The 24,463-nt window shown below is 40.9% G+C and overlaps 1 protein-coding gene across 5 annotated transcripts in view; it reads left to right on the forward strand.

The window, feature by feature from the left end:
• Window positions 1–24,463, forward strand: part of FNIP2 (folliculin interacting protein 2) — a 135,932-nt gene that overhangs the window by 55,785 nt on the left and 55,684 nt on the right. For 2 of the 5 annotated variants that reach the window (XM_012508242.2, XM_030816274.1), the window contains exons 2-8: window positions 1,748–1,874; window positions 4,908–5,063; window positions 7,355–7,455; window positions 7,564–7,635; window positions 9,030–9,130; window positions 9,304–9,393; window positions 10,922–10,993. In XM_012508242.2, coding sequence (XP_012363696.2) covers window positions 1,748–1,874; window positions 4,908–5,063; window positions 7,355–7,455; window positions 7,564–7,635; window positions 9,030–9,130; window positions 9,304–9,393; window positions 10,922–10,993 — 719 coding nt within the window. Of the gene's footprint in view, window positions 1–1,747; window positions 1,875–4,907; window positions 5,064–5,119; window positions 5,315–7,354; window positions 7,456–7,563; window positions 7,636–9,029; window positions 9,131–9,303; window positions 9,394–10,921; window positions 10,994–24,463 lie in introns of those variants that run through there. The other 3 variants (XM_003257911.3, XM_030816275.1, XM_030816276.1) reach the window with 2 other exon arrangements.

Genomic DNA, 24,463 nt, shown 5'->3' on the forward strand with positions numbered 1-24,463 from the left:
TCTCTGAGGTAATTATTGCCATTTTGGAGCACTTACTATTTGTCACTCTGTGTGAGGCACTTTACGCTTTGTAGAACAGCTTTTGTGAGGACAGCCTTAATATTCTCATTGTACTGGTGAAGAACTAGGAGGCCAGAGGCATTTGGGTTTGAATCCAGATGTGTCTGATTTCATTTATATCATCTCCTAGTTTTACAGTTTGCTTTTGTTAGTCTGTCTGTGTGTCCATCTATCCTCCTCTGTCCTTTCAGAGCTCCCCCTCAGCTTCTCTAAGCAAGGCCCCCTTTCACCTCGGGCACCTCTCCAGTCCATTGGGAAACCGGCTCAACTCTGTCCTCTGAGCATGCCACCAGTGTCTGTCCCCTTTCCCCCACCTCTGCTGCTGGAGCTCTAGCCTTCATTATGAAGGGCTGGAACTCTTATTATGAATTCTATTTGGCCTGCCTGCTTCCAGTCATCTCTTCCACCCCCATTTTCCTTAACAGCCAGATTGAACTTTCAAAAAGTGCAGACCTGATCTTATCAAGCGTCTGTTTTCCTTGGCTTCTCATGGAGGGAGAGCATGATCCTGGCCCCTGCCTGCCGTCCTTTCCACCTCACGGCACTCACTCTCTGGCCTTTTTTCTTCTTTCTTCTCCAGTGCAGCAGTCTTACACCTTACCACCTCCTTCTCTGTTCCTATGGTGCGCTTCATTTGTTTTACTTCTTCAGGTCTGTGTTTACATGTCACTTAAAGTCCTTAGGGATTTCTCTGTCCCTCTCCCCTACCCCTTCAATCTGGAAATCTGAAACTGTTTACTGCTCGTTTTTGTACTTTTCACAGTTTGTAGTGATACATTCGTCTGTGATTATTTGCCTAATATTCCCCACTGAATCATGAACTCCGTAAGGGTGGGGACCAGGTCTGTCTGGTTAATTAACTGCTGAGTCTCTAGCAGCAACCACAGTGCCTGGAACATCACAGACACTCAAATATGTGTTGACTGGACTGATGGGTTAAAAACTGAGTATGTCCAAAGCAGTGCACTTTTAAGTGATTAGCTTTTCTATAGTTCCCTCACTCTGTCATTTATTAAGAATGAACCTATGTTTTCCTCAGAGCAGTTTTATCCCAGTTGCTTTTGGTTTGCTTAGAAACATGCTTCCTTTCTTGCTGACTGTAATTGCTAGCAATTCCAATGCTCTACAGTGATGCACTTGGTTTCTGAAACTCTTGGATTAGAGCTAGCCATAATTGGGGAAGATAAGAAATTTTAGGGTATGTAATTCCTCTCAATTTGACCTGAGTGTGGGTGAGGGAAAGAAGAGAAGGCTCTACCGCCTTGCTCCAAATGGTTCCCTGCCCAATAACACAGAAGCCTTAACACTCCTTTAACTCGGATATGCTGTCCCCAGAACCCATGCATCCAAATTTAGCCCTCTCTGCATGTCCTTGTGATTTCTGACTGCCATCTGTGTCCAAATTGGCTTTGGAAGGAGAAGCTTTCTCTCCAGTGATTTATTATTTAAAGCAGTCTTCTCAGCCCTTATCATGAAAACTGGCAATTTTCGTATGGCCCGTTGGAATCCACATACAAGGCTATCTGTCCCAGGCTCACTGGTGCACCAGTTCTGAGGGGATCACTAGCCCTGCATGCTTGTGGCCTTTTGATGTGCACGCAGGCATGGTGACTGGGAAGCTTATCTGTCTGTGATCATCTCATGTGCTGCAGATAACATAACTTCTTTCTCCCTTTTTAATCCACAGTTGGTCATGTTCGGAGTTTGACCTGAATGAGATTCGCCTGTTAGTTTACCAGGACTGTGACAGGAGAGGCAGACAAGTCTTGTTTGACTCTAAAGCTGTTCAAAAGATTGAGGAGGTGACAGCTCAGGTATGAAATGCTGATTTGCTTTCTCCTTTTCTTTTGTGCTTTTAACCACCCCTCTGAGCAATCATTTATTAATCTATAATCTTCTCCTTGAGTTATATTATGCAGTGCCATTAATGGTTCAGAAGAAACATAAGCAAGCATTGAATCCTTTAATCAAAGCCCTACCCCCAACAGGTATGAGTATGCTCACTGCTAAACACAAGTGAAACTGTTAGCAAGTAATCATGGCAGGAGCTAAGCAGTGTACTATTAATAGTACTAGAGGTAAATTTGCTGGTGAGTTGCAATCCAGTAAGATTTTGATGCCAAGTGAGTGCCTCAAATGTAATGGGAAAGCAGAACTCTAAAATTCATAAAGTGATAAAGTGTTAGCATGAAGATCATTCTGTCCAGTGTTTCTCACGGATAATAATAAGTAGCACTGGGTTAAACAAAATTAAACAGCTTTGCTTACTTACAGGGCTTCCATATGCAAACCTGCATTGTTATCTTCAAAAAGGATTGTTTCTCAAACCCTTCTGACCAGGGGAGCTTTTATTTATTTCCCTTTTTTTTTGTGTGTGTGTGTGTGTGTGGAGAGTTAGGTGGTAGTGGTGGTGGTGTAGGGTGGGCGACAAGGGATGGGTAGAGTGAGGATAGAGCAGCTCTTGATCCCTTGGAACCAGAATGGGAATGGTAAAGTAACATGTTTAAGGTGAGAAGAGTCTGATCCTTTCTGGGTTTTTTTGGATATGAGACCAGGGTACTTGTAAATTCACTTTAGACCTTTCATTCTCTTTTCAATATTTGTTCAGATGCCTACAAATTAAATAAATCCACTTGTATTCATTCTTTTTATGTTCAATAAGTTGCTACCCATACTGACCAAATACTGGCAGTTTGTAGAATGTGCAGCTAAGTAAATGAACAGTTTATAATGCAGTCTTTGTCTCGTCAGGGCCAAGGGGTTGTTTTCCTGCTTTTGATAAGGATCATTTCTGCAGGAAGGAAGTGTTTGGTTAAACACAGTTTAGCTGGGTGGATTCCACAGTATTTTAAAGTGGAGTTCTGCCAGGTGGCTAATCATTACAGTAGTTGTTGGGCTTGTTAGGTAGGTGAAGGCGGGGCGGGGGAACCAAGAAATCTCTCAGGTGATTCACTGTAGGCTTTCCTGGTTAGATTTGTAACAGAAATTTAGGTGAGCCAGCACTTGACTCTTTGGTGGACAGGAGATGGTTTACCTCTTAATTTCTTGAATTATTTCCCATTTCTCTGAAGGCCTCACATGGATGGTCTAGTTGAGCAGCTATCACTGGGGCTGCTCATAGTGGTGGCAGGTGGAGGGGAAAAGAAACACAAGTTTTCAAAAGGAACTGGAATCTTCAGTGTACTAGAGCACTGATAATGCTGGAATCTGGAAACATAGGCTTTCTTAGAAGCATTCATCTAACCAAAAAGGCATCTCAGGTTCAGGAGGTTTGTAGCTTGCCCAGGGCTACAAAAGAATCCAGTCGGTGCTCTATTCACTATACCAGGTGGTGTCTCCAGTTATAGACTGTTCAGCATTGTACTCCAGCCAAAGGGTCTAGCAGTCTGAGGCAGGTGGCACCTCGTGTCACTTAGGCCCTCTGAGGGGCTGTGTTTCTGGCTTAAGTGAGATTAAGTAACAGCTTTATCTTTAGCGTGTTGAGGGAGTGCTGGGTGCTCAGGAATAATCAAGTGCCATTTTGAATGCCATCATTGCTGGAGTGACAGTTGTGGTCCAGCACATTTTGTGTTTTCCTTACATTCTTTTCCCATTTTCAGTCCCCACCGCCCCAGCCTCCCTTGGCAAGCACAAAACGTCATGAGTTTGTATCAAGCACATGACTGCAGGCATTTGCATTAGACCACCAGTGTGACTGTCACATTGGAGATTAGATAAGCTGCAATTGCATTCATGTTTTTTTCCAAGCAAAAGCTGCACAAGGAAAAAAAAAAGGCAAAGAAGACTCAGAATAGAAACAACTTATCATAGAGGGTGCAGGAAGCTTCTGTAGGGAGTAATATGTTCGGTGGGAGGTAAATATTAATAAAGGTTTATCCTTATACCTTTGTTACTGTGATAAAAATTAGTGGCAAACTCTAGGGAATGTATAGTAGAGCATCCTCCGTTGTCTTTAACCTTTGAAGACCATATTTCTGTCACATGCTATGTAATTCACTGTAGCTCCTGTTTCAGGGTTTTGGTTTCATCCCTTACAAATTCAACCTCATGATTTTCCTTCCTGTCACCTTTAAAAGCGTAGTAGAGGAGGTGTGTCATTAAAAACACAAGCGAGCCAGGCACGGTGGCTCACATCTGTAATCCCAGCACTTTGGGAGGCCAAGGCGGGCGGATCACGAGGTCAAGAGATCAAGACCATCCTGGTCAACATGGTGAAACCCCATCTCTACTAAAAATACAAAAAAATTAGCTGGGCGTGATGGTGGGCACCTGTAGTCCCAGCTACTTGGAGGCTGAGGCAGGAGAATTGCTTGAACCCGGGAGGCAGGGGTTGCAGTGAGCCGAGATCATGCCACTGCACTCCAGCCTGGCAACAGGGTGAGAGTCCATCTCACAAACAAACAAACAACCCTACAAATCAGTCTGCCCAAATTAATAGTTTTGTTTTATTAGTTCCATTTGCTTAGTAAAAATTTAGATTTGAAGCCTCATCTTTCTCCTCATCAATTTAGTGGATTATGACTCTACATAATACTAAAAAGCTAATAATCAAAACTCTAATAACCAAAACAGAGGTCAATTATGTGAATTGAAGTGTAAATAATAGTTAATTATTAAAAGAGGATAAAGTCTTAATACATAACCTACCTCCTTTTGTCTGGAACCCTTCTTCAGCATTCTGCCTTCCCAAACCGTGTTTTTGTCATTATTGGGGAAAAAAAAAAGCTTCTGTTTTTTAATGCAACCTAGGCACCAGAATGCTTTTAAAAAGGAATTCCCAATGAAGAACTGTTGACGAACCTGATATACTTAGTAATCTTTTACCTTGCCTGTCTCTCTTAACCTAGAAAACAGAGGATGTTCCTATTAAAATATCAGCCAAGTGCTGCCAGGGAAGCAGCAGTGTCAGCAGCGTCGGCAGCAGTAGCAGCAGCAGCATCTCTTCCCACAGTTCTTCTGGGGGATCTTCACACCATGCTAAGGAACAGCTTCCAAAGTACCAGGTACAACCGTCCCTTCTGTGGGAATAACCCCTGGGGTTAAAGTTACTTACTGTAATTTCTCCTCGGGAAATAATGCTTGCTCGAGGTCTCTACTCCAGGAATATGAGGACAAGTATTCAACAGAGTACTCTTAAATGTTTCACATCAATGTTGTTTTTGCTCTTTGGCTTTTATCTCCAATAAACACTGTAATCAAGCAGAGGTAATACAGCCTACTGTGAACTGGATGAGGAAGAAATATTGCCTGTCAGGTAAATTACCTTGCTTTGTTTCCTTTGCTCTCTGATCCAGAATAATAAACATATACTTTCCAGTTTTGTTATAAGAATTCCTAAGGATTCTGGGAATGTATATGGGCATCCTAAGAAAATAGAACATGCCAGTAAAAGGAAGAAAGCCTTGTATGGGAACAGAAAGAAATGGCAAGATCTAATCCGAGTATGAAGGATAAAAGGCTGATGGCATTTTTTACACTGTGTGTGTGGGGTGTGTGTGTATGTGTGTGTAAGGATAGGGGTTAAGGTTATTGAGAAATATTGGCTAACAAGATAAAAAGGAAGAAATGTTTTATAAATATGGAATGGCAAAAGGATATTAATTGATGGAGGATATATTGAACTTTTTCTTAAACCCATGTAGAATCTTTTCTACTATTTTGCTGGAAAAACAACACTAGGGAAATTACCAGCAAATGGGTCCAGAGGACTTTGTTAATTTCATAGTTAGGATTTGTGCCATGCATTTGCCCTTTTTGAGACACAGTGCTCCTGGGTCTCACAGCAGTCTGCAGTTTAAAAAGTATGGAGTGGAATTTTCAGCAGGTTGAGAATCACAGTTGGCATGTGGCCCTTGTACCCCAAGAAAAAGCAGATTATAAATGAAGGAGGTGGGTGGAAGTTAGTAATAAAGAATGTGAAAACCAGTTGGTTTCTGTCTGCATATAGTGGGAAGAAGTTGGTATGAGCTATAACGAGAGAGAGGAACCTAGCTGAGCAGGGCTGATAGATTTATCTTTCTCTTTCCACCTCTGCAACCATGTATAAGTAAGTGTGTATTTGTGCGTCAGCGTATGTATGCTTGTGTGTCTGTGTGTATGTATTTGGAGTTTTAAAAAAAGATTCGGAAGAGTATGTTAAGGGTGATTCCCATGTTTTTCCTTGGGTGGAAAGCACACTGACAGAGAATCTAGTTGGCAGGTCAGGGTGCAGAACCATGGTTGCTTTGGTGGCACACTGGTTTGCTTGGCATTCATACCTGTCCTGTTCATCAGTGTGTCACCAGCACTTAGCACAGGTGCTCAGAATTCTGTATCCCAAGACACTCATTCAGATGTCACTAGGTGAATGAATGTATTGGGGTATATGATTCTAGAGCTCCAGGAGAGCTCTTGGTCTAGAGACAAAGATGTAGGAGGTATTCTATGTAAATAATAATCAAAATCAAAAGAATAGTTGAAAAGGCAGGCAGTTAGTAGGGTTGACCTCCAAGCAAAACCACAGTAAGGGATGATCTGGGAAAGAAGAGATTCAGAATGGAGAGTCATGAACAGCATCAAATATATTGAGAGAAGTTTAATAAAGCAAACTGGAAAGGGTCCATTGGATTTGACCAAGAGGGAGGAGGTCATCATTGGAGCAGATGGACTAGTTTGAGCTAAGAGGTAAAGTCAGGCTGCGGTAGATTAACAAGCCAGTGAGAGTAGAGGAAGAGGAAGCAGGCAGTCCACTCTTTGGATGGTAAAAGGCATGAGAGAGACTGGTCAGAAGCTAGAGGGGTCAAATGTTTTTGAAATACTTTTATAAAACTTCAGAGTTATCAGACCGTCTGTTATCTTTTGGGCCCTCATAAAACCCTATCTGCAGCAATGGGCATTTTTTATTCCACACTGTTAATTATTCGGCTGAATAATACTGAACCATATTTTTTTCAGGATGTTTTCTTAGTACCAAGAGAAGAGTTACGGTTATTTTCATAATTTAATCTTTGTATTTAGAGTTTATAAATGGAGATAATCTTTGTTTCTCATAACACAAATAAAAATGAACTCTGATAAAACACTTGGATCCTATGTGATGATGTTGTGTACAGAGAAGAAATCACAAACATTAGTGATACTTTGGGGGGAAAATAGGCAATCGCCATTATAAGTTAAGATTGTAAGATGACCACTTGAAGCTTTGAGAAATAGTTTTAATCACCGATGACACTAATGAGATTAATAAACATTATTTTCTGTTGCATTGCATGTCATGTTCCATGTACTAACTTTGATTTTGTTTTCTTGCATGAAGTACACAAGACCAGCTTCCGATGTCAACATGTTAGGGGAAATGATGTTTGGCTCAGTTGCCATGAGTTACAAAGGCTCCACCTTAAAGATACACTACATACGGTGAGTCTGGGCTTCCTTTTCTACTAGTTTTGAGAAGTGGAGTGGTGGTATTGACTCCTTAACTCATAAATTTATTTTTCCCCTCTCCTCCCCACCCCCCCGCCGCAGTTCTCCTCCACAACTGATGATTAGTAAAGTCTTCTCTGCTAGAATGGGCAGCTTCTGTGGAAGTACAAATAAGTAAGTGTAGGATTTTGCATTCCCCACCCCCATTTTTTAAAGTGTGTATTTCTAGATAGAATAATTCTTTAAGGGCCATTAGGCATTTTGAAATGAGAAGCAGAATGAGTGCAGATTAACAAAGGGGTTTTAAAAGTGGCTACTGTCCTATAAACAGTGAGTGGGAAAAGACCTTTGACTTTATTAGGTGGCCCTAAAGACAAATGGCTGTCTTTATATGTTTTGAGTCTCCATCTGTTACCCAGTCATCAATTTTTAATTTCCTGGGAAATCAAAAATAAAGAACAAAAGGGAAAGGGCTACATTATTCTGAAATATCTGAGAACTTAAACTCATTTTGGCATATTCATTCATGTATTTTGAACTTTCAAGCAGAAATATTTCATATACTTCATTTTTTAAATAAAACAACAAAACACCAGTTGTACTTTGATAAATTTGAAAGAAGGGCTTGTTATAAATTAAAGGACATTCTTAGGGGTCAAGTGAAAGCTGTTTTTTCTTATCCTGGGAAATTAAAAATATTTCTCTATATATTTGAATACCATTAAGTGAGTCTTGGCTTGCTTTTCAGCAAAACAGTTTGAACATTTAACATTGGACTGTCATGACTTAAGCCAATATGAGAATTGTTATTTATTTCTTATGAGATTTGTTTTTAACAGACCCTTGGGATTACCTGAACATTTATTGCATTAATTCCCTTACATGCAGATTTAAGTAAAAATTATTTTGGCTTCATTATGCTGTATTATTCTCAAAGTCTTTTTGTTATTGTTGTTTTTGTCAGCTCTACACACAGCAAAAGTCTTTAATTGCTAATAAATACAATAAATTATTAAAATCTGCTTCCCTCACATTTTTATGAGTAATTCTTTTTAGAAGTTGTGAAATGAAACTCCTATAAGAATTATAATTTCTGTTGCATTTTATTCCTGAAAAAAGTTGCTGAATAATTGCTCATTGATGTTAACCAAGAGTAAAAATTAATTTCATTTTGAGAGTTTATGTAAAATACTTGAAATGAAAGTCAACAAGTTGGCTGTCAGTTGCTAAAGCAAAATGTAGAAATGAATAACAGTATCTCGGGTGTCAGTCACTGAAGCAAAATTTAGAGTTTGGTGTCTCATTATATAACATGAAATTGTTAGAAGTACAGTTGTTTAGTTACACGGATTGAGCTACCTCCAAAATAGGTTTTGTTTTCTTCCAACAAATTCACCTGAAGTTGCAAGTTTAATTCCCGTTGGTAGATGTGAGACTTTGTTTATAAAGGAAAGTATTGAGTGACTGATCAGTCGTTGTCTATATTTGGAAGTCTATTAGAAAACAGCTTTAGTAGCTTCTTGACGTTTTTGTCCTCTTTCTTCTTTTCCCCCCATCTCCGGATATAGCTTGCAAGACAGCTTTGAGTACATCAACCAAGATCCTAATTTGGGAAAACTGAACACAAATCAGAATAGTTTGGGTCCTTGTCGTACTGGAAGTAACCTAGGTAAAATCAGACACACAAACAAATTCTGTCTTTCTGAATACACTATTGTGGGTGTGTGTTTTGCTTTATTTGAGTTTGTTGTGGGTTTTTTTTTTTTGCGTTATCTTTAATCTGTGTTTATTTTTTGTGTGTGTGTACTTTGTTTGCCCTCTTCTATGTGTTTCCATCTCTAGGTCTGCTGCAAGCATGCAGCAGCAAATTGCTGCAGGGGGTAGCTGAAGGAGGACCTCTCCGGCTCACCCGGAGTGCTTCTTTCTTTGCAGGTTTGTGTGGAATGCTGAGTACAGTGTGACCCACACATATTAATAAATCCTTTGCAGGTTCTTAGGAAAAATCCTACTTGTGCCTCTCTAGAAATCCAAGGGGCTCTTGTGATCACAGATATTGGTTTCAAATGCGGCCAAATCCATGGGGTTTTGAAAATTCCGCCAATGAACCTCTCTTGTAAATGTCTTCGCTAATACTCTAGTGTAAGCTGATTTTGATCTGAAATGAGCCCTTAGTATTTCAAAGAGGATTGTTTTTTTCTGGTTTTTCTGGGCCTCTTCTGCTACTATGAACTGTTTCCCTTTGCCTTGGTGTCTTTTATCCATTTATTCAACTGCATCCTTACCTGCACGGAGTTTCATTAAAAGTCACTCTAATATGAGCATGGAAGACTTTCTCTCCCTCTCTCTCTCTCTCTCTCTCTCAGTCTCCCTCTCTCACTCTCCCTCTCTCATTTAAGTAGTGTAAATACAATTTCCAGGTTATTTACAGGTATAGTCATCTTGGTGTCTCTGAGATTTAACTTGTCTTAGCATGATTAACATGTGGGGAACCTCCATTACTAACATTTAAAGTTGTGAGTATAGCAAATGGTAATTTCCTTTCTGTTCTTTGTAGCCTGAAATATGCTAAGCACCATAGTTAACTGACACCCTAATGAAATTGACACGCTCCTACCTACTTAGAGTGAGGAAAACGCGTTTAAATACTCTCTTTAAAATTGTGAAAATAAACATCCTTCAAAAAATAGCTGTCAAGTATAATAATCAGGCAGAGCACTGGGCTGCTTGTCCATTTAAAACTTCACTACAGCAGCATCACATCTACCTTCTAGCACAATAAGTATACAGCTTAGGTCAATCTGAAGCATTCCTAGAAGTCTGTAATACTTCAGAGTGTTTTCCACAATTCATGCCAGAACGTGAGTTTTTCTAAGTAACTCTACAATAATACTGTGTATGGGTGTATATGGAAAGAAATGGAGGAAGAAATATTTGAAAATGAATATAAATGTTTTCTATCTGCCAAGAGAGTGGGTTATAAACAGAGAAACATTTTTTGAATTTATGAAATGGTTTTCAAGTATTTCTCTTCCCTAAATCGCCTACAGTTACTACCAAAACTGCTTATAAAGCATTTTGAAAATACATTGCTATTTAGATACTACTACTAATGAGGAAAATGCCTAAAAAATATCCACCTGAGAATGTTTATTCATTGCGTCAACTGCACGAATCATTTATTATTCAGAGTTTTTTTTTTAAGAGTTGAACATCACTCAGAAAAGTTCGTATGCTTACAGTTGAATACAGGCAGATTTTTATTAGATGGTTACTTGGTTCTCTTTTCTTCTCATCATCTTTTTATATATTTAATTTTGCCTTCTAGTTAATCTCTATTATAAGCTTATGCCAATCATCAGTAGCAGTAGCCTACTTTGAAATTTAAAAATTACTGCAGTCATTTTAAAAACTTTATCTCTGAAGAGCCCAATAACATGGTTTTCTTGTTGCTTTATCTTAGCACACAGCACACCAGTTGATATGCCAAGCAGAGGACAGAATGAAGACAGGGACAGTGGCATTGCTCGATCAGGTACTTGTACTCCGTTTATTGGTTTAACTAACAGAGTGAACTATCTACAGTGATATGGAAGTTGGGAAAGTAGAAGACAGGTAGACAACCCTCATCCTGTTCTTTGTTTTTTCCTTCCTAAGACAGTCTGACGTATCTAAAGATCTGAAACTTTAATGTACAGTATCCATGAGTGATTGTGCAACATAAACTAGTTTTTTCTAACACTCAAATTTATATGAGACTAACGTTTGTTAAGAAATTTCTTTCCAGAGTGAAGCTTCCTTGAGCCCATTGTACTAGTAATGTGCTTGCTTGACTATTGAGTATAGACTCAGAGGAAGAGAAGGGTTTGTGGAAGTAAATCTGTCTCGTGACAGTGGGAGGACCAGCCAGCTGACCTGGTCACCATTTCTTCTGTTCTAGAGACGTGCTGATCTAGATTTTATCAGGTACCCTTCTCTCCTTGCCTCAAGGCCTAAACCTTTCTGTTACTGCTTTTAGGATCTCTTGGTTTCACCTTTTGTATGTGACCTCTTTTGAGTTTTGACTTGTGGTTCAGATCTGAGATTTTGTATTATAAGAGAAGGGTGATGAATGAGTAAACTGAAATTCAAGGACTGGAGGTGGTGTGTGGTGCTCTGCCTGGTGAATACATGTCATACAGGCAGCCCCTACCTTCCAGTGAGACTAGGAGCACCCTGCTGGTTTCTCCCGTGATACATGACACCTTCAACAAATGGGCCAGCCAGCCGTTGCTCAGACTGGATCCAGGCCTCACATGGTGTTCTTCTTGGTCTTTCACTCATTTCTCTGTCCAGCTCCTCCCGTTGGACACTACTTCAAGGTCCCTGTGCTCCTGTGTAGTCTCAGAGCCTTTTACCCCACTCTGTGCAACTCTGCTCATGTGTTACTAAATGAAATGTGATTTGTTACTGAGTCCCCAGTTTGGTTTACATATGTCACATAATGTAAAGTATATAACATTTTATTTATGGTTAAAAGTGATGTGTTTTGTTGTTCATAATCTTTTCTGTAAAGTTGAGCTGGGAACCTTTGGTCAGAAACTCTCATTGATCAGGCCCAACACAGTGGCTCACCCCTGTAATCCCAGCACTTTGGGAGGCCAAAGGGAGTAGATCACTTGAGGTCAGTTCGAGACATGGCGAAACTTCATCTCTACTAAAAATACAAAAAAAAAAAAGAAATTAGCCTGGCGTGGTGGCGCATACCTGTAGTCCTAGCTACTCAGGAGGCTGAGGCACAAGAATCATTTGTACCTGGGAGGCGGAGGTTGCAGGGATCCGAGATTGCGCCACTATACTCCAGGCTGGACGACAGAGATTCCATTTCAAAAAAAAAAGAGACTCATTGATCAGACCTTTATCATTTTCAGTTACAGCCCCTTTGGTACAGCATGAAATCTGAGAAGGTAAAGGGCAACTTATGAAGCACTAAGTAAACTGTTTTGGTTTTGTTTCTGTTTAATGGTGCTGAAGATAACTCCTCCAGTCTTTGTGGGACACTGTCAGATAACTGAGTTCCATCAGTTACTCAAGGACAATAAGCATGTGTTAAAGAGCTTAGTGTCCCAAAGCTCGGCTCCCTGCCTTTATAACCACCTGCGACCCAGCCCCTGACAGGACTGGCACTAGGGCTTTGTTATGGTTGACTTTCCTGGCAAGAAGATGTGGGCCTTACCAAAAGTCGCAGAGTGGGAAGCACAGCCCTGGAACCAAGATCGCCCTTAGTCAAAATGGCTGTCTTAGTGGGTGACAGAATTTAACATGTTTGCCTCTGTGTGGTGGGAGCTCTTTAGCTCTCTGTGAAAGAAAGAAAGATGAGCAACATTTTACTGGGGCCCGTTCTGAACACTGACATCACAGTTTCTGTACAGCTGTAACCTTATTTATTTGTTTATGCCCCTTTTTGTTGTGGAGAAAAGATTCAGGGAATTTGAGGGACCTAATAACAAAGAAACATTATTAGGAAGAAGTTTGGATTTTCCTAGGTAACTTTTCAGTTTATAATGTAGTTCATATAAATGGTTCATGTTGTACAGGTTGAAATCTTACTTGTTTTGTATTCAGATTCTAAATTGCTCCTGAAACTACTTTTTCTTGCTCTTTGAGAAACAGGAAAGTTGGGAAGCCAAGTTCAAATTAAAGTAGAAAGTCAGATTAAAAGTAAAGATTCAGCCAGCTCAGAATGCTTTTTTGCAGTCCATGAGAGGAACTAGGGACTGACCAGACTGGAGGGAATGGGGGATAGGTGTTGATACCAATGTGAATTTTGAAAGCTGGAGAAGGCTGGCTTTCCTTGGTAGTTTGACTTCTATTCTGGGCAGTCTTTACTTCCAGTCTCCGGTTCTCCTGTTGGGAGGAAGGGAGCACAGATGGTGGAGAGGGCTGCAAATGGCCCTGAGTGGCATTTTGCTCTCCTTGCTATCCTGGTAGATGTGTTTACCTTCAGATATCATACCTGGGAGCGGTTCAGAAGTCACGGAGTCCACGTCAAGACTAGTGTGAGCTTCACACCTGTGATGGCATTTAACACTCTTTTAATGTAAGAACTCTTTATGTTCACACTGTAGTTTGTTCTCTAAGATTTCATCTGCTTATACCCATCTAAAATTGTGTAGGGATGAAGGCCCAGGTTCTGAAACAGAGCAGGAGCTCCAAGTGTGAGAGTTAAGTTAGCAGTAGAAGATGTAGAGAAATTAAAGACATAAAGATATTATTTATTCTCTTTTAGGCCTGCTTTTTTTTTTTTTTTTCTGGCTCTGTTGGCCAGGCTGGAGTGCAATGGCACAATCTTGGCTCACTGTAACCCCTGCCTCCTAGGCTTAGGCCATCCTCCCACCTCAGCCTCACAAGTAGTTGGGACTACAGATACATACCACCACACCTGGCTAATTTTTGTATTTTTGGTAGAGATGGAGTTTCGCCATGTTGCTCAGGCTGGTCTGGAATTCCTGAGCTCAAGCAATCCACCCACCTTGGCCTCCCAAAGTGCTAAGATTATAGATGTGAGCCACCATGCCTAGCCCAGGCCTGCAATTTTTAACTTCCTGTCTAAATAGTTGATAAATGGGGAAATTTTTAAAAATAGTTTTATTTTCTAGAACAGTTTTAGACTTACAGAAAAATTGAGAAGGTAGTACAAGAGTTCCCATATAACCTGCACTCAGTTTACCCTATTATTAACATCTTATATTAGTATGGTATATTTGTTACAATTAATGAACCAGTACGGATACATTACTATTAGCTAAAGTCCACAGTTTTTTTTATTTCCTTAGTTTTTCATCTAATGGCCTTTTCTGGTTCTGGGACATTACACTTCGTTGTCGTGTTCTTCACGCTTCTCTTAGCTGTGGTGGTTTCTCAGATTTTCTTTGTTTTTGGTAATCTTGAGGAGTACTGGTTAGGTATTTTGTAGATTGCCCCATTATTAGAATTTGTTTAATGTTTTTCTCATGATTACACTGAGGTTGTGGGTTTGGGGAAGGAAGATCATGGAAGTAAAGTGCCATTTTCATCACATCCTATAAGGGTATATTACCACCAACATTATTTATGACTGTTAATATTGGCCTTGATTACCTGGCTGAGGTAGTGTTTGTCAGTTTCTCCACTGTAAAGTTACTCTTTATTTCCTCCTGTCCAGGCTGTGTACTTTGGAAAGAAGTCAGTATGCTTACCCCATACGTAAGGGGTGGGGAATTATGCTGCCTCTCCTTGAGGACAGAATATCTACATAAATTATTTGGACTTCTCCTGCATGGAGATACGTCTCCTCTCCCATTTATTTGTTTAGTCATTATTCTACTATGGACTCGAAGATATTTATTTTTCACTTTTGGCTAAAACTCAATACTACTTCATTTCTATTATTTGTTTATTTATTTTTTGGAGACGGTCTTGCTTGTCCCTAGGCTGGAGTGCTCTTGTGTGATCATAGCTCACTGCATCACTGCAGCCTCAAACTCCTGGGCACAAGGGATCCTCCCTCCTCAGCCCCCTGAGTAGCTGGGACTACAGTCATGCACCACCACACCCAGAAAATTTTTTTTCTTTTATGTAGAAACAAGGCCCCACTATGTTGCCCAGGCTGGTCTCAAACTCCTGGGCTGAAGCGATTTTCCCACCTCAGCCTCCCAAAATATTGGGGTTACAGGCATGAGCCACAGCACCCCACCACTTCATTTATTTGTTGCACAAATTGTTTCAGTTTTGACCATTGGGAGCTCTCTCAGTAGGCTCCCATGCTCCTTTAACATACCTCTACCTGTGAGGGGTTGGGGTGAATATTTTGAGCACTTCCTTACTTTCTGGCAAGACAAGATGCTCCAGAGTCATCTTGTGTATTTCCTATCCCCGTCCTAGAATCAGCCATTTCTCCACTCATAGAATGTCTTTGGAAAAAGCAGCACAAGCTGGGGCAGGTATGGAAGGAAATGCATCCTCATTGTATTCTCTTTTGGATATTTTGAATATGTCTTCTTTACATATACAGATCCAAAAGATAGCTTTTTAAGGGGTTATTCTAGTTGTTCGCATTAGAAATTTTCAAGTAGGGTCTTGGGAGAGAAGAGGGTTGGGTTTCAGCCATCCTAGGAGGTTGCATCGGCAAAGTTCAGTGATTAATGGAACACAGGTTATGGAGGAGGAAGGAGGAACCAAGGATGCATCTCCAGTTTCTAACCTGAGAAAGCAAGTGGAAGGTGAGCATTACCCAGTACAGGGAAAGCAGGAGGCCAGGTCGGGGAGACAGATATTGAGATAATTTTCTAGCTACAGAGATTGGGATACATTTTTACCTAGAAATGTCTACATGTTCTCCAGTTGTGCATCGTCAGCTGTAAGTTAGAAATAGGAAACCGGCTCTAGTGAGATGGGTTGGAGCAGAAGCTAAAATTTGTTTGTTTTTTTTGTTTGTTTGTTTGTTTTTGAGACAAGGTGTTGCTTTGTCACCCAGGCTGGAGTGCAGTGGTGCAATCTCGGCTCACTGCAACCTCCGCCTCCCAGGTTCAAGCTGTTCTCCTGCCTCAGCCTCCCAAGTAGCTGAAATCACAGGTGCACACCATCACACCCAGCTAATTTTTGTATTTTCAGTAGAAACGGGGTTTTGCCATGTTGACCAGGCTGGTCTCGAAATCCTGACCTCAGGTGATCCACCCACCTCAGCCTCCCAAAGTGCTGGGATTACAGGCATGAGCCACCATGCCCAGCCAGAAGCTAAAGTTTGGAAACCTTGAGTATATGAGTGGAGTAAGGTTCAGAGGGCTGGGATTGAGGCCAGTGTCATCAAGCCTTGTCTACTGACCTGAATTCAGCTTTAAACTCTTCCTCATCAAAGTATTCACATCATTGATAAGAAAAATGCTTTTTCCATTCTGTCTGCAACTGCATTTCCTCTGTTCTTAAAAGTGGTAAAATAAACAAAGTCAGTATAAGGAGAACTTATAATATATACTTTTTTTTTTTTTTTGAGACAGGGTCTCGCTCTTTCGCCCAGCCCGGAGTGCAGTGGCGCAATCTCGGCTCACTGCAAGCTCCGCCTCCCGGGTTCACACCATTCTCCTGCCTCAGCCCCCCGAGTAGCTGGGACTACAGGCGCCCGCCACTGCGCCCGGCTAATTTTTTGTATTTTTAGTAGAGACGGGGTTTCACCGTGTTAACCAGGATGGTCTCGATCTCCTGACCTCGTGATCCGCCCGCCTCGGCCTCCCAAAGTGCTGGGATTACAGGCGTGAGCCACCGCGCCCGACCATAATATATACTTTTAAATATTTTTATTTAAGTGCTTTGAAATGAACTTTCAGGGTAAGAATATACATTATCATAGTGTTCAAATAAGACATGTGTTTTGGTCACTCTGCAGATACAGGATGTACAACCATCCAAAATTTGGTTTAGATGTCAAGATTGATGACTCTACATGCACACACCAAGAGGATATGAAAAAGGTTTATTACTCACATGATGAGGCTGTTCTGGGGAGACAACTGGGTGGGCTTCTTGAGCTGGTTGGAGAATGTCTTGAGAGAATGGGACAGGGGATTACACTGGGGCTTTTATGGTGGTTGCAGGATAAGGCTGGGGTGAGGGTTCCTGCATATGGTTTGAAATTCTCACTGGTACCAAAGGAGTGAGCACCTGGGCTTTCCTCATCAGTTTGCCCAGGTGTGGAGCAGAAAGGGAAGAGGGAGAGGAGGGTAAAGCTTAAAAGCTATCAGGAGTTGAACATCAAGAAATAAGTCAGGTTCTTTATTACAGTGTGGGACCATTGAATAATGAAGGATGGCATCCCATTTGTACTTGAACCCTTCACCAACTGAACTGATAGAGTGCTTTGTAGAGAGGAGCAAGAGCAAAGGAGGGTACTGTTTTTGTTTATTCTTTGTGTCAGGGAAAAGGCTGTGACACCCCATTGATCTCGCACAATTCCATATAGGCAACGGCTTAAGCTGCATCTTATCTGAGCCCTGGCAGCACAATTTGATCCTCCTGGAACACTTCCCTACCTTCCCTGGGAGGCTGTCATGATAGTTTCTCATCCACTCCAGAGTTCTGATGAGGTATGGGACTTTCTGCCCTACCCGCTTCAGACTAGAGCTGCAGTATATAAAAGTGTGTAGCTGCAGTCTAGAACTGACTCCCCAGCAATGGGCTATCCCACAACTTGCCTTGTAGGCACCTGGCCCCTTTTGTGTTGGTGTTGTCCTTTTTGATGTATGGGGCAAGGATCACTGGGAGCTGGCACCTTTGGCTTATTCTTCTTTTCACTGTCTATGTAAGTAGTAAACTATCCAAATCTAAAAATGCCTGGTTGTATCTTAACCATCAAATCTTGGCCTTGGCCTTAGCCTTGCTTTGCCTTGTCTTCATATATGTGAGCTTGATAATCTGTAGTGTGGCTCAGTTTCTTATTTCTTTATATTTCTCCTATTTCAAATGTTTGGTATTTTCCTGGCGTGGATATTTATCTTTTTCATTTCCACAAATATTTTTGGTCTTTTGCCTTAGCTTTTTCCTTTCTAAATTTGCATTCTTACATACCTGTTTAAGAAAAATTAGAAAGTAATGCAGATAACAATAAAAACTGTAAGGGATAAAGGAATAAATCTAAGAAAAAATATGTGATACTGGTATGGAGAAATTGTAATAACTTATATTAAAAGAAGACCTAAATAAATGGAGCGATACATCAAATTCTGCAAATTAATCTATAAATTTAGTGTAACTTGAATTAAAATCCTTTGTGAAGCCAGACTAAATAACTTTTACTTAAATGAAATAATAAAGGACCACATTTTTATGCCCTCCATAAGTCTTTTGTAGACACCTCTTTCTTAGAGCCCAAACTATGGATAAAAGACATAGGACACTAGAATAATTTGACATATAAATGCAGAGAGTGAGTTGGTTACCAAGGTGGCTAGCATTTATATCTTAGATAAATTAAAATTTAAGGTGTTTTACCATACAACATATCCACATAACAAAACTGCACTTGTACCCCTTATAAATTTTTTAAAACCTTTGTACAAATTTTTTTAAATTATACAAATTTTTTAAAAAGGAAAAAATTTAAGATGTTTTGAAATCAAGGTGGTAAGAACATTGGCTTTTTATTAAAGGGCCTTTATAGGAATTTTATTAAAACTTTAAAGTACTTGTTTGGCTTTTGAGGACCCTTTAAAGTCTTAAAATCATTTTGTGATTTGGGAACTATAATGTATTCCTTATAATTTGATTTTCCTATTAAATTAACATTTTTGATTTATTTTAAATGAAATTTTCCTGCTAGACAATAATTACAGCTATACTCATTTACCTTTTAAATGCTCCTATGTTTGTGTGTTGAGAAATACAATTGCTAAACTTTGAGGAACCTTGTATTTTTGCCAGTGTTTCAAGCTAAAACTTGAAGATAAGTAGTGTCATATTACGGTAAACAAAGATCATTATTGTGTTGTGGATGTAATACCCCCTGTGTCAAACATATATAAAAAGTGCTCAGATTCAGAGCCATACTATCACTTATGCCATCCAAAAAATTATTTTTAATGAAGGCAGGGGAAAAAAGAAAATCTAAATGCCGTATATACTGTGTTGGCCACAGGGAACTTTTAACAAATTCAGTATTTGAATTCTGTCTAGAAATGTGTTTCTCTAATGCTTCATTTCTGTCACACTTGAAGAGATGGGTATCACTGTCATCCTGCACATACTGTTTGCTCATTCTTCATCCAGCAGCATTTCTTGAGCATCTCCTGTGGCAGACATTTTTTTCTAGGATATGACAATAGATCAGTGGTCAAACAGATATTATCCCTGATCTCACAGATTTTATATTCAATAAAGGAGAGACAGATAATAGACAATAAAATGTAGGCAACCACTTACCATCGAGGAAAAGAAAACTTAGGGAAGGCCTCTCTGAGAAGATGAAATTTCAGCTGAGACTTGAATGGCAGTAGGGACCAACTATGTGAAGATCACAACAAAGAGCATCTTAGGTACAGGAAGGGCTAGGGCTAGTGCAAAGATGTATCGTGGGGATTGGAGAGTGGTGTAGAATGAGCCTGGAGAGGAAATAAGGGGTCTGATCCCACTGATACATTTTTTATTTTGATGGGATTGTTTCCACATGTATTTGAATGGCTGCTGAAGATAGAGAAGAGTTAAGAGTTCTCTGCAGCATCCTTTCCCTAGATGTCTCCTTGCAAATGAAAATGCTTGGCAGGGCGTAGATCTGTTCTAGGGTCCTGCCCTGATCATTTGCTGTAGCCCTATTTCCTGGACAAAGTCTGAGGGTGCTGCCTGTTTGGAACTATGATCACATTTTTCGGTAGAATAAATAAGCCAACCTCAAAACTTTTTCGTTTGAAGAAACTGGAGCTGCTTCTGAGTGCTTGACTTTTGCACCTTCTTTCTCGACTTATCACATTATGTGGTTATGTTGTTAAATCCTTGAAGACTTTGTTCTTCTTCTCCCGCAGAGTGTGAGCTCCATGAAGGCAGAAACCTACCCAATCTGTCGTATCAACAGATCTGTTCCCAGCAGCTCGTATAGTACCTGGCATATAGTAGATGCTCAATGAATATTTGAATGGGGGGGTGGGGAATAAATCCATCCATATATATAAGTAGGAGTATGCTTAGATTTTTTTTTTTTGTAAATATTGATATTATCTGGTTCTTTTCATATAGAATGTCTGGGATGTCCTCCCTTTGAGCCTTTTCCATGGCTGGCTTTTGTTGGCATTTAAGTCTCAGTTGAGATGACTCATTTTCATAAAGGTATTGTTGACCACTGATTAAAGAATTTACCTCTACCACCCCCAAAAACCTTTGTCCTAGTTACGTAGAGAAAATCATGGTAACTTATTTTTATAATAGTTACCACTGTCTGAAATAATCTTATTTATTCCATGAGTGTAAGTCTCTTAAGGGCAACTACTCTGCCTATGTCCCTTCAGTTTCCATCCTAGGTCCCTAGCATGGTGCAGGCACTTAGTAGGGGTTCAGTAAATATTCATTGAGTGGATGGATTTGATTTAAGAGTTTCAGGGCCTTATTTGGTCAAATCTAAATTCTTTCATCAAATAATCACTACAGTGTTTTCTAGTAAACTGTCACAAGTAGCAAAAATTTTTTTTCAGAGAAAGTTAAACATTAATCTTGAACTTGATTGGCACATGCCGGGAACAGCAGCAAGCAGCATTTTAAAATCTTTAGATTCTCTTTTCTCGTTGTTAATCTCTGCAGGAAAAAATGGTTGCTAGTTGAAGATACCTCCTTAGATGGGAGGGTGGGGGCAAAAGCACAGTTGTGTTTAAGCTGGGAGTTAACCAGATATAAAATGTTAACAGTAATCTGGTGATGGGACTAGGGTTAATTTTAATTTTCTTCTTAATGCAAAAAACTGCCAAAGTCTTTGCAACCTATATGCATTAACTTTTTTCTAATTATAAAAGTATTGTAAAAGAAAAGCTCCTAAAAATATTAAGGAACATTTAGATATAGCACTTTTAAAACTGAAACTGAGCCTGTGAATAATTTAACTAAAAGTCTTGGCATTTGATAACTGAGGTACCAATTGGAGAATTTCTTTATCCAGTACACAGAGTTAACTGGAGGCACAGCTAGCACTGAACTCATGCAAAAGTTATTTTCATTATCATGTAGATGCTAGGCCCTATTCCAAAGGTAGTGAATCAGCTGGGGGAGAGCCCATGTTGCTGTCTTGTCTTTTTTTTTTTTTTTTTTAAAGAGATGAGGTCTCACTATGTTGTTTAGGCTGGACTCAAGCTCCTAGGCTCAAGCAATCCTCTGGGCTTGAGCTATCCTGCTGCCTCAGGCCACCAAGTTACTGGACACACATGCTTGCACCACCACCTTCATGAAGCTTTCTTTTTATACAAGCTCCCCAGGTGGCTCAGATGTATACTAGCACTCTAGCATTGCATGCATTGCAACAGAAGGTACTGCCATTCAGACAGTGAGGCAGGCCAACATTCAGATACACTAATGTTGACTGAATCCACCCTTTTGTCGTGAAAATGGCTATTGTTTTCAGGTTAAGGTTAGTCCTCTTGCATTTGAAAGTTGTACTGAATTGTTATCTAGAGTATACGATTAACAACGATGTGCCACAGCACTTTTACATAAAAATCTTAAAATATATTTGATGAGGAAACGCTGGATAGCACTAAGCCAACACTTTAATATAAACCGTCTCATTTGCAGGCCATAAAAAGTGTCATTCAGCAGGAAAAAAGGAATGTTGTCTTTGATTTTTTGCCTTCCCTTGTTATGTCTCTTTTACAAGTTCTAAGTTCTTCTCATAATTAACTAATTAGAACTAATAATCTTCCAGTACACCAAGTTGTCTTACTTGGCCCACCGTTTCCGAGAATTAGAGGGAGTGAAAAGCTAACATTTATCGTGTGGGTGACTGGGTTAAGGGTTGTACATGTATTGATTTGTTTAATCTTAACAGGAAGCTTATGAAAGAGCTGTTTTTTCAAATTTTTCTTTGGTCTGCAACCCATGCTAAAGCATTTTACATCATGATCTAGTAAGAAACATCTTTATATATTACAGAGAAGTTTCATGGATTAATATTAACAGTGCAATATACTCTGTTTTCTGTTTTTTTAAATGTTGGTTTTGATCCACTAGACAATTCAGAATCTGCTAGCAGATAGCAGCTTTCATGAAAAATACTGAGGTGTGGTACTTTATTGTCCCCGTTTTACAGATGAGAAGGCTGACAGGTTAAGTAAACTGCTGGCCAAGTGTCACAGCTACTAGACACAGAAGCAGGATTTGAACTAGGAGCCTGGACTCTTACTCAGCTTGCTAACCTGAATTATATAATACAGATAATTTCCAGAATAAATTGGACCTCAGGGTCTTCTCTGTCTTGTGTTGTAGGGGCAGAAAGGGTGTGATACCTTTTCTCACCCCTCATAAGGGTGATAGCCGACACGCCTGTAACAAAATACAGGTTAACAAGAGAAAAGCATAACAAATGATTTAATCAAAATTTTACGTGAAGAGGAGGCAAAGCAAGATGGCTGAATGGAAGCCTCCACCGATGGTCCTCCCTGCAGGAACCCCAAATTTGAAAACTATCCACACAAAAAAAGCACATTCATAAAAATCAAAAATCAGGTGAGCGATCACAGAACCTGGTTTTAACTTTCATAGAGGGTGGGAGGGTAAGCGAGACAGTCTTGAATTGCCAGTGCCACCCCTCCCCAGTCCCCTGGACGTGTGCTGCAGAAAGGGAATCTGTGCACTTGGGGAGAAACTTCGCATTGGAATGCAGTGCTGCCAACACCAGGCAGAGCTCAGCTGGCGCCCACAGAGCACTTACTCTAGCCCTAGCCAGAAGGAAACACCCATCCCAGCAGCTGGAACTTGAGTTTCAGAAAGCCTTGCCACCACAGGCTAAAGTGCTCTGGGGTCCTAAATAAATAAACTTGAAAGGCTGTCTAGACCACAAGGACTGCAACTCCTCGGCCAGTTCTGATGCTGTGCTGGGCTCAGAGCCAGTGGACTTGGGGTGCACACAGCTTAGTGATACACCAGCCAGGGCAGCTAAGGGAGTGCTTGTGCCACCAATCTCCCAACCCCAGGCAGTGTAGTTCGTAGCTTTCTTCCACTTGGAGAGGAGAGGGAACAGTAAAGAAGACTTTGTCTTGCAACTTGGATACCAGCTCAGACACAGTAGGATAGAGCACTGGGCAATGTCATGAGGTGCTTATTCTAGGCCCTAGCTCCCAGACAACATTTTCAGACACAGCCTGGGCACAAAGGAACCCACTGCCTTGAAGGGAAGGACCCAGTACTGGCAGGATTCATCACCTGCTGACTTAAGGCCCTGGGTGAGACTCTGAGGCATGATGTGACCTAGCACAGTCACTGCTGTGGTGGCTTTGAGGAGAGGCCCCTTATGCTTGAGAAAAGTGGTACCAGCTTGGCCACAGTGGGGTAGAGCACCAAGCAGGCGCTTAGGGTCCTCAGTTCCAGACGTTGACTCTTGGACAGCATCTGTGGGCCTGCCCTGGGCCAGATGGGAGCCCACTGCCCTAAGGGTGAGTCCCAGGCCTGGCAGCATTTACCATAAGCTGACTGAAGAGCCCTTGGGCATTAAGTGAACATCGCTATAGGCTGGCAGTACCCACTGTGGGCCTGTGGTGGTGGTGGACATGGAGAGAGACTCCTCTGCCTGGGGACAGGGGAGGGAAGAGTTGGAACGACTTTGTCTTGTGGCTTGGGTGCCAGCCCAGCTGCAGCAGAACAGAGCACCAGGTAGATTCGTAAGGTTTCTGACTCCAGGCATTGGCTCACAGACAGCATCTCTGGACCCACCAGGGGGAACTTGCCACCTTTGAGGGAAGGACACAAGCCTGGCTGGCTTCACCACCTGCTGATTTTAGAGCCCTATGAGCAAACATAGGCGGTAACCAGGTAGTAGTTGCAGCCGGCCTTGGGCAACACCCAGTGCTGTGCTGGCTTCAGGTCTGACCCAATGCAGTCTCTGGTGGTGGTCACAGGGATGTTTGTTTCACCCCTCCTCCAGCTCTAGGCAGCTCAGCAGAGAGAGAAAGAGAGACTCCATTTGTTTGGGACAAAGTAAGGGAAGCGAACAAGAGTCTTTGCCTGGTAATCCAGAGAATTCTTCTAGATCTTATCCAAGATCAGCCAAGGGGAGCACAGCGTCAGTTGGCTTGGTCAGATACAGCTGCAGTGACCAAAAACTTAGATCACAATACCCAAGTCCCTTCAAATACTTGGAAAGCCTGCCCAAGAAGGGTGGGTACAGACAAGCCCAGATTGTAAAGACTACAATCAATACCTAACTTTTCAATGCCCAGACACTGACTGACATCCACAAGCATAAAGACCATCCAGGATCACGTTACCTCACCAAATGGACCAAATACAGCACCAGGGGCCAGTCCTGGAA

The sequence above is a fragment of the Nomascus leucogenys genome, chromosome 7b (genome assembly GCF_006542625.1).
Source record: "Nomascus leucogenys isolate Asia chromosome 7b, Asia_NLE_v1, whole genome shotgun sequence".
Taxonomy (NCBI): domain Eukaryota; kingdom Metazoa; phylum Chordata; class Mammalia; order Primates; family Hylobatidae; genus Nomascus; species Nomascus leucogenys.